Source organism: Orycteropus afer, unplaced genomic scaffold, assembly GCF_000298275.1.
Source record: "Orycteropus afer afer isolate SDZICR_OR568_19922 unplaced genomic scaffold, OryAfe1.0 scaffold00095, whole genome shotgun sequence".
Lineage (NCBI taxonomy): Eukaryota > Metazoa > Chordata > Mammalia > Tubulidentata > Orycteropodidae > Orycteropus > Orycteropus afer.
Window position 1 is genome coordinate 8,167,000 of NW_006921682.1, and position 11,129 is coordinate 8,178,128.

General features: G+C 39.0%; 1 protein-coding gene across 1 annotated transcript in view; it reads right to left on the minus strand.

Moving 5' to 3' along the window:
* Positions 1 to 10,350: 10,350 nt before the first annotated feature.
* Positions 10,351 to 11,129, minus strand: part of DCTN6 (dynactin subunit 6) — a 50,337-nt gene continuing 49,558 nt past the window's right edge. Inside the window, exon 6 of the mRNA XM_007942706.1 lies at positions 10,351 to 10,449. Within this exon, the coding sequence (XP_007940897.1) occupies positions 10,351 to 10,449 (99 nt within the window). The remainder of the gene's footprint in view (positions 10,450 to 11,129) is intronic.

Below are 11,129 nucleotides of genomic sequence, written 5' to 3' on the forward strand. Positions count from 1 at the left end.
AGGAATAAGCCCAAGATCAGCAGGCAACATGGCCCAAAATGTTCTAAAAAGCTAGAGACTTTACTCAAAGCTTCTCCATACAAACTGGAAGCAGGCCATATCATGAAAGTAACTCCTCTTCAACTACTTAGCTGCTCAAAGCAGATTGCACCATGGAGGTGATTACAATCTCATCCTTGGGAATAACTACATCTAGCTGCCAAGCCACTTAAAACTATGGCCTAGCCAAGTTGACACATAGTTTTAACTACCATGGAAGTGTTCTGAAATTCTTTGCAATGTTGTCCATGATTTGTTATGATCCACAAAGTTGAATGCCTTTGCATAGTCAATAAATCACAGGCAAACATCATTCTGGTATTCCCTGCTTTCAACCAAAATCTATTTCACATCAGCAATGATGTCTTTCATTCTACAGCTTTTTCTCAATCTGCCTTGAATTTCTGGCAGTTCCCATTTGATGCACTGCTAGAACAATTTTTAAATTATCTTCAGCAAAATTTTACTTTCATGTGGTATTAATGATATTTTTCAGTAATGTTCTCATTCTGTTGCATCACCTTTCTTTGGAATGGGCACAAATATGAATCTCTTTCAGTCAGCTGGTCAGGTAAGTGTATTCCAAATTTCTTGGCATAGATGAGTTAGCATGTCCAGCACTGCGTCCCGTTGTTGAAACAATCTCAATTGGTATCCTGACAATTCTCGGAACTTTTATTTTCAACAATGCCTCCAATGCAGCTTGGACTTCTTCCTTCAATACCATCTGTTTTGGTTACTTCATGCTGCTCTAACAGAAGATACCATAAATGGGTAACTTTAACAAACAGGAGTTTATTCTCTTTACAGTTTTGGAGGCTAGAAGTCTGAGTTCAAAGTGCCAGGCTCTAGTAGCTGGATTAAAAACTCCTCGACGTTGGGCTTCAGCTCTGTCTCCTGCTTCTGGCCCAATGAAGCTGGAGGCTTTCTTCACTCAGACAGCTGCTGGCTGCTGAGGCTGACAAACCCAAGGTTGACAAGTAAAAAGGCGCAGTCACGATGTTACCAAATCACATGGCAGGCCATTGATTCAAGTCCAGTAAGAATCCCAACATCAGCAGACACCATGGCAGGCCGCTGAACAGCAGCAACTCAGCTACCTGCAGGGATTCAAGTGTGCCAAAAACTACTGAGTATTCCCAAAGCTTCTCCCTACACAAAGGAAGCAGACCATATCCCTAAGGCAGCTACTCAGCTGCTCACAGTAGATTCCACCATGGAGTTGATTGCCAGTCTCATCATGGGGAATACTACATTCAGCTGCCCAGCCACTCAAAACCAGACACAGACAAGTTGACACAAAACCTTCACTACCACACCACTGGTTCTTGATCATATGCTACTTCCTGAAATGGTTGAATGTTGATCAATTATTTTTGGTACAGTGACTGTGTTTTCCTTCCATTTTCTTTTGATGCTACCTGTATTATACAATATTTTGCCCATAGAATCCTTCAATATTGCAACTTGAGCCTTAAATTTTTTCTTCAATTCTTTAGATTGAGAAATGCAAAGCATTTTCTTCCCTTTTTATTTTCTAACTCCAGGTCTTTGCACATTTTATTATAATACTTTACTTTGTATTGTCAGTCATACTATGAAATCTTCTGTTCAGCTCTTTTACTTCATCATTCCTTCCATTCATTTTAGCTACTATGTTCAAGAGCGTATTTCAGGGGCTCTTCTGATCCTATTTTGTTCTTTTCTTTCTTTTTAATGACCTTTTGCTTTCTTTGTTTGATGTTACTGAAGTCATCCCACAACTTGGATGTTCAATTCATCAAATCTATTCTTGAACTGGTCTCTAAATCCAGGTGGGATACACTGAAGGTTATACTTTGTCTCACATGGACTTGTTTTAATTTTCTTCAGCTTCAGCTTTAACTTGCATATGAGGAACTGAGGGTCTGTTCCACAGTAAGCCCTGGTCTTATTCTGACTGATGGCATCAAGATTCTCTTTTGACTCTTTCTACAGATGTAGTCAATTTGATTCCTGTATATTCCATCTGGTGAAGTCCATCTTTATAGTTACTGTTAAGGTGTTGAAAAAAGGTATTTCTAATGAATAGGTCATTGGTCTTGCAAAAGTATATTATGTGATCTGACTCAAGGGCAGTGAGTTTGTTTGTTTGTTTTGAGCATCATTTCTATCATCACAGTCATATTTTCTAACTTCTGATGCTCCTTTTTTCCAACTTTTGCACTCTAACCCCCAGTAATTATTAATGTATCTTGCTCACATGTTTGATAAATTTCAGACTGCAGAAGTTAATAAAAATCTTCAGTATCTTCATCTCTGGCAGTAGTGGTTAGTGCATAAATTTGAATAATAGTATTAACTGATCTTCCCTGTAGACTTAAAGATATCAATTTATCACTGACAAGGTTGTAATTCATGATAGATCTTGAAATGGTCCTTTGGACAATGCATGTGACTCCATATCTCTTCAATCTGTCATTCCTGTCATACTAGACCATATGATTGTTTAACTCAAAATAGCTAATAACAGTCCATTTGAGCTTACTAATACCTAGGATCCACCACTCATTTGTTAGTTTGTCGTACGGTGAAGGCTTGCATGTTGCTGTGAGGCTGGAGGCTATGCCACCAGTATTTCAAATGCCACCAAGGTCACCCATGGTAGAGAGGTTTCAGCAGAGCTTCCAGACTAAGAGAGACTGGGAAGAAAGACAGGATCAGATCACCCACTTCTGAAAAAATTGGCCAATGAAAACCTTGTGAATAGCAGTGAGACACTGTCTAACTGGAGAACTTTGAATGGCCCTGAAACATTGCCTGATATAGTGCTGGAAGATGAGCCCCTCAGGTTGGAAGGCACTCAAAATATAACTGGGAAAGAGTTGCTTCCTCAAAGTAGTCAACCTTAATGACATGGAGAGACTAAAGCTTCATTTGCTGATGGAGCATGACTTAATATGGGAAGAAACAGCTGCAAACATCCATTAAAAATTGGAACATGGAATATATGAACTACGAATCTAGGAAACTTGAAGTTGTCAAAAATGAAATGGAATGCATAAAGATCGGTATTCTAGGCATTAGTGAGCTGAAGTGAGCTGGTATTGGCCATTCTAAATTAGAAAATCATACGGTCTACTATGCCAGGAATGACAAATTGAAGAAGAATGGTGTTGCATTCATCATCAGAAAGAATAGTTCAAGATCTATCCTGAAGTACAATGCTGCCAGTGATACAATAATATTCATACACCTACAAGGAGAGCAAGTTAATACCACTGTGTTAGACTGGGTTCTCTAGAGAAGCAAAACCAGTAAAGTTTAGAGAGAGAGAGATTTATCTTAGGAAAATGGGTCACACACTTATGAAGCTGGCAAGTCCCAAGTTCTTGGATCAAACATTAAGCTGAAGGTTTTTCCCAACTCACGCAGCTGCAGGAACTGACAAGCTCAAGGTTGGCAGGTAGTATACTGGCTGTTGATTCCAACAAATGATGAATCCAAGATCTTCAGGCCTAATGGTGGATTGTTTGTTCATGGACAGTTGTAGGCAGCACAACAGAATCCCGACCCACAGAAGAATGTCTCTTTTCCCAGGATGTTCATAAATATACTGGAAGCAGGCCACACTTCTAGGGAAACTCCCTTTCAACGGATTGGCTGCTCAAACCATATACATCTGATCCCATCACTGGAACAACCCACTTCACAATTGCTTAAACCACACAGAATTGTGGTCCAGCCAAGTTGACAAACAGCTCCAACTATCACAACCACTATTATTCAAATCTATGCACCAAACAATGAAGCTAAAGATGAAGAAATTAAAGATTTTTACCAACTTCTGCAGTCTGAAATTAACCAAACATACAATCAAGATGTACTGATAATTACTGGTGATTGGAATGAGAAAGGTGGAAACAAAGAAAACTCATTGGTAGTTGTAAAATATGGCTTTGGTGATAGAAATAATGCTGGAGATCACATGACATAATTTTGCAAGACCAATGACATATTTATTGCAAATACATTATTTCAACAACATAAATGGCAGCTATACACTTGGACCTTGCCAGACAGAATACACAGGAATCAGATTGACTACATGTATGGAAATAGGCAATGGAGAAGCTCAATATCTTCAGTCAAAACAAGGCCAGGAACTGACTGTGGAACAGACCATCAACTGCCCATATGCAAGTTCAAGTTGAAGCTGAATTAAAACAAGTCCACAAGAGCCAAAATACAACCTTGATCATATGCCACCTGAATTTAGAGACCATCTGAAGAACAGATGTGATACACTGAACACCAGTGACAGAAATTCAGACAAATTGTGGGATGACATCAAGAACATCATCCACGAAGAAAGCAAAAGGTCATTAAAAAGACAGGAAAGGAAGAAAAGACCAAAATGGAAGGCAGAAGACACTCTGAAACTTGCTCTTGAGTGGAGAATAGCTAAATCAAGTGGAAGAAATGATGAGACAAAAGAGCTGAATAGAAGATTTCAAAGGGCAGCTCAAGAAGACAAAGTATTTTAATGAAATGTGCACACACTTGGAGGTAGATGACCCAAAGGGAAGAACACACTTAGCAATTTCTCAAGCTGAAAGAACTGAAGTAAAAATTCAAGCCTCCACCTGTAATACTGAAGGACTCTATGGGAAAAATACTGAATGATGCAGGAAACATCAAAAGAAGATGGAAGGAATAAACAGAGTCATTGTTGGTCCGTGTTCAACTATTCCAGGAGGTAGCACATGGTTAAAAACCAATGGTATCGAAGGAAGAAGTGCAAGCTGTGCTAAAAGAATTGGCAAAAAAAAAAAAAAAAAAAAAGGGCTGGCAGTGCTTACTCATTATATGCCAAGAAATCTGGAAGATAACTATGTAGCTAAATTACTGGAAGAGATGGATATTTGTGCCCATTCCAAAGACAGGTGATCCAACAGAATGTGGAAGCAATCAAACAGCATCATTAATATCACACGCAAGTAAAATTCTGCTGAAGATAATTTAAAAATGCTTACAGCAGTATATTGACAGGGGACTTTCAGATATTCAAGCTGATTTAGAAGAGGACATGGAATGAGGGATAGCATTGCTAATGTCACATGGATCTTGGCTGAAAGCAAAGAATACCAGAAAGACATTTACTTGTGTTTTATTGACTAGGCAAAACCATTCGATTGTGTGGATCATAACAAATTATGGATAACACTGCAAACAATGGGAATTCCAGAACACTTAATTGTGCTCATGACCAAGATCAAGAAGCAGTTTTTCAAACAGAACAATGGAATACTGCATGGTTTATAATCAGGAAGGGGATGTGTCAGGGTTATACCATTTCACGATACTTATTCAATATTTACACATACTTATTCAATCAGAATGCTGAACAAATAATCCAAGAAGCCAGACTATATGAAGAAGAACGTGGCATCAGGATTGTAGGAAGACTTATTAACAACCTGCAATATGCAGATGACACAACCTTGCTGCTGAAAGTGAAGATGACTTGAAGCACTTATCGATGAAGATCAAAGACTACAGTCTTCATTACGGATTACAACTCAACACAAAGAAAACAAAAGTCCTCACAACTGGGCCAAAAAGCAACATTACGATAGAGAAAACATTGAAGTTGTCAGGGATTTTATTTTACTTGGATCCACAATCAACACCAATGGAAGCAGCAGTCAAGAAATAAGACATCATGTTGCACTGGGCAAATCTGCTGCAAAAGACCTCTTTAAAATGTTAAGAAGCAAAGATGTCACTGTGATGACTGTTGTTGTTGTTATGTGCTGTCGAGTCGGACCCAACTCATAGCGACCCCTCCTTGGGTTTCTGAGGCAGTATCACTACAGAAGTAGATTGCCCCATCTTCCTTCCGAGGACTGGCTGGTGGGTTTGAACCACCAACCTTCTGGTTAGCAGTCAAGTGCCTTAGGCACTATGGGTCCACTTAACCCAAGCCATGGTATTTTCTATCACCTCATATGCACGTGAAAACTGGACAATGAATAAGAAGACTGAAGAAGAGCTGATGCCTTTAAATTATGGTGTTAGCAAATAATATTGAAAATACCATGGGCTGCCAGAAGAACAAACTATCTGTCCTGGAAGAAATGCAGCTGGAATGCTCCTTGGAAGTGAGAATGGCCAGACTTCATTTCATTTACTTTGGTCATGTTGTCAGAAGGGACCATTCCCTGAAGAAGGGTATCATGTTTGGTGGAGGGTCAGAGAAAAAGAGGAAGTCCCTCAACAAGACGGATTGACACAGTGGCTCCAATGATGGGCTCAAGCATAACAAGGATTTTGAGGATGGCACACAACTATGGACTGTTGTACACAGGGTCGCTATGAATCAGAGCTGACTTTATGGCACCTGTCAACAGCAATGCCTAGGATATTGATCTTCAATTGTTCCATTTCATGTTTGACAACTTGCAGTTTTCCTAGATTCATACTTCATACATTCAATGTTCCAATGGATGTTTGCTGCTGTTTCTTCTAATTTTGAGTCATAGTACATCAGCAAATAAAGGTCCTGAAAGCTTTACCACATCTACATAGCTCTGGTGGCATAGTGCCTAAGACATTTGACTGCTAACCAGAAGGCTGGTGGTTCAAACCCACCAGCCACTTCTCGGAAGGTTGGGCAATCTACTTCTGCAGTGATACTGCCTCAGAAACCCAAGGAGGGGTCACTGTGAGTAGGATCCGACTCTCAGCAGTGAGAGAGAGCAATACTTTGAGAAGGCAACTCTTCCCCAGTTGTATTTTCAGTACCTTCCAACCTGAGAGGCTCATCTTTGGCACTTTATCAGACTGTGTTCCACTGTTATTCCTAAGGTTTCACTGGCCAAGTTCTTCAGAAGTAGAACACCAGTTCTTCTTCCCACTCACAGGTCCAGTGAAACCTGTCCACCATTGGTGACCATTCTAGTACTTGAAATACCAGTGGCATAGTTTCTGGCATCACAGCAACATGCAAGCTAACATAGTATGACAAAGTGACATATCAGTGTAAAGATTACAGCTTTGGAAATCCTACAGTGCAGCTGTATTCTTTCTGCGTATCACTATGAATTGGAATCAACTCAATGGCAATGGGTTTGGTTTATTATGTCCAGTCTGTTACAGGTAGCAGTAGTTTTACAACTAGAGTCATGAGTATTCCTACCAAAACCAAGTCATTCGAATTTACAACAATTAAAAGCATTTGCAACTGTTAAGTTTCAGAAATTCAAAACTATTTTTTCATTAACCACAATTAAAATTTTAAATTTTGAGAAAATATATTGGTATTTTAGTGTTTTATTATAAATCTTAGGAGCCCTGGTAGCATAGTGCCTAAGGCACTTGACTGCTAACCAGAAGGCTGGCGGTTCAAACCCACTAGCCACTTCTTGGAAGGAAGGTTGGGCAATCTACTTCTGTAGTGATACCACCTTGGAAACCCAAGGAGGGGTTGCTATGAGTCAGGTTCAACTCGATGGTATGTAACAACAACAACATTATTAATCTTAGTATTTAGGACTTGCTCTAGTTCTCTGGTGCTGCTACAATAGAAATACAACAAGTGGATGGCTTTAATAAATAGGAATTTATTCTTTTATATTTTAGGAGGCAGAAGTCCAAATTCAGAGTGCTGGCTCTATGGACTGAGTGAAGGCTCCTTGACCCTGGGCTTCAGCTCTGCCTCTTGTTCCAGGGCCAGCTGAGCTTGAAATGTCTCCTAACTCACACGCTGCTGGCTGCAGAGGCTGATGAACCCGACGTCAGCAGGCAAAATGGCACAATCCCAAGATCAGCAGACAACACAGCAGGTCACTGGTTCAAGTCCAGGAACAATCCCAAGATTGGCAGGTAACATGGCCCAAAAAATGTGCCCAAAAGTTAGAGACATTCCCCCAAAGCTTCTTCATACATATTGGAAGGAGGCCACACCCTGAAGTAACTCCTCTTCAACTACTTAGCTGCTCACAGCAGATTCCAGCATGAAGGTGATTACAATCTCATCATGGGGAATAACTACATCCAGCTGCCAACTCACTCAAAAACATGGCCCAGCCAAGATGACACACAACCTTAACTACCACATTCCACCCTTTGTCAACCTGGCACCTGTATAGATCTCCTTCAATGGGTGGCCCAATTCTCCTAGTCCATTTGAGTGACAAACTCACCCCATTGGCCTGGCAAGCCCCATTCTTCTGTTCCTTGGACATGACAGCCCTGCCCCCTCACTTCTGAGCAGCAGATATGACCCCATCCCACTGGCACTCATGTTCAGCAGCCCCACACTCCAGAAATGAATTGGTAAAGATCTGACTCTTTGGAACTGAGAAGCCTGTGGAAGTTCAAACCTTTGAAACTTCAGAGGCTGTGGTCTTACACTTTGAAACTGAAGCAATTCTGCTTCTTGTTTCCTTGGTCTCTCAAAGAAGCCAGCCTGGCCTTAGCCCTATTACAGCAAGTATTACAAAGATCTTCAGCTCTACCAGTTAGTGCCTGAAGGCAACCTACTCTGCCAGTAAGCCTCCTGCCCAAAGGCATTCAGTTTTCTTGCTCTGTGGGCTGGCAAGCCTGTCACTTTGTCTTTTACCAGTCTTTCTGTCTCATGCCAGTCTTTTGACTCTGCTGCCACGGTCTCTCTGCCGATCTTTCTGCTATGGTCTCAGTGCAGGGATTCGGGCTATGGACACACTCTACTCCTGCTTCTACAGATTGGGTATCTGTTAGAGCAGCACCTCACTCTCTCAGTATCAAATTCTGTCTTAATTCTCTAGTGCTGCTATAACAGAAATACCACAAGTGAATGGCTTTAACAAGAGGAATTTATTCTTTAGAGTTTAAGAGGCTAGAAGTCCAAATTCAGAGTGTCAGCTGTAGGGGCTGGGTGAAAGCCTTGACCTTGGCCTTCAGTTCTGCCTCTTGTTCCAGGCTCACTGGAATTAGAGGCTTCTTCTAACTCATGCAGCTGCTGGCTGCTGACCCTGACAAATCCAAGGTTGACAGGGAGAATGGCACAATCCAAAGATCAGCATGTAACACAGCAGGCAACTGGTTCGAGATCAGGTTTAGTCCCTAGATTGGCAAGCAACACAGCTCAAAATGTGCCAAAAATCTAGAGACCTTTTCCAAAGCTTCTTCATATATACTGGAAACAGGTGACACCCCAAAGGTAACTCCCCTTCAAGTACTTAGCAGCTAAAAGTTGTCTTGGTATCTCACATACCAAGTTGATTATACCACATCCAATCTCATTATCGGGAATGACTATATCCAGCTTTCACACCCTCAAAATCATGGCCCAACCAAGTTAGCAACCATAACTACACATTACCTTAGTATTAGTATTTACTTATTCAAAGGCAGTAAAGTATATTTCATAAAATGTATGCAATTGAACTATTTGAAAAATTTAGAACGACAATATCAATATTTTCCCCACTATATAATCAGATAAACAGAATTAAGTTAAACAATTAGCAATTAATAGTAATCCAAAATTAATTTCATAAATGTAAAATCTTTTCATTTTATTGTCACTCAATTAATGGTCATTTACTTGTCATGTTAGTAAGACATTATTCATTTGAAATATTTAATCTACTGAATATTTCCCTGATTACTTTTGTTTCACTAAAAAGAAAAATAATATTTTTTTGGAAATAAAATGAAGTGTAAATTGAATGCTGAAATTTCACCTAAAGTTTTAAACACCTGCAAATCCATCAGAGATAAAGATAAACACATTAACTTTATTACAGCTTGTACATAATAAAAATCAAGACAGCTATTTTGGGAACATTAATGCAAGAAGAAAAACTGACTGAAGTATGCTCACTAGAAGTCCTGTCATCAAAGTATATGTGAACTGCTGTATGAAAAGTAAATTTACTCTGTAAATCTTCACCCAAATCCTAATTTAAAAAAAAAAAAAAGAAAGTCCTGTCAACAGCACTTTTATTTAGTTTACTATATGTTACATTATAAATACATAACACGCCTTTTCTTATCACAGGAACTCTTTCACATAACTAAAATATGTGCCCAATATTTTATATAATGAAAGTAAAATAAAGCTGTAAATTATTAGAGAAGGAGCAACAACATAGGAAAATAACACATTTTATATAAATTATAGAAAACAGTAAAAATACAGTACTACTTTCCTATCTAACTCAATTTTACAAAATAAAGTCAACATGTATCATTCTGTGAGCTGCTAAGACTGCGTAAACACTATGGCCCTTTCACAAGACTGTGGTCAAAGGCAAAATGTTATCTTGGTATCACACATTGTTTTTAGTTCTTAACCGGAGTTGAGCTTCCTTTAGTAGTCTTCTTTAAGTGGTGATAGTTTGGCAAGATTTTCATTAGGAAATCCAGCTGTAGTGTCTGAGGCTAAAAAAAATAAGAGAGATAGGAATTAACCAGCAGGAAGCAAAGTCAAGAGATAACCAAGTAGAAATAGTTATCTCTAGGCCAAAGAACCATAGGAAAATTTCATTGAATTACTTTTGCTTAATGCCTCCCTCTTTTTTCTATAATAACAAACATGTATTAGTTTTTTAATAAGAAAAAGTCATATGATTTTACGTATAAAAATAATATATGTGTACTATATACTCTGATTTTATATATAAATCAGTGTGATTTTCAATCTTGCTCTCTTAGATTTCACTGTGGCCTCCAAAAAGATGATTTTACTTTTAGACTTTACTTATTTACATAAGTAAAAAAAACAAAGTACATTGCTTTCCACACTACCAACACAGCCACAAAGCTACAATATACTCAGCTGACTGTCACTAGCATTGCCCAAGTTTCTCTGATTGTAAAATTCACTGGGGCATTTGTGAAAAATATGGATTTTTAGGCCTTTACTTCCTTAGCACTATGATTCAGTTAGTCTGGGCAATCTTTATTTTATGTGAGCCTTATGATCAATAAAATTTGGAAAACAATGCTGAGTAGTATATATACTAAAACTTCATATATTCTTGCTCACTTAATTCTAATCTCCCTTCCCAAACTCCAGCTTCATTTCCCTGTCTGCAATCATTTTTGCTTATCCACAAAGA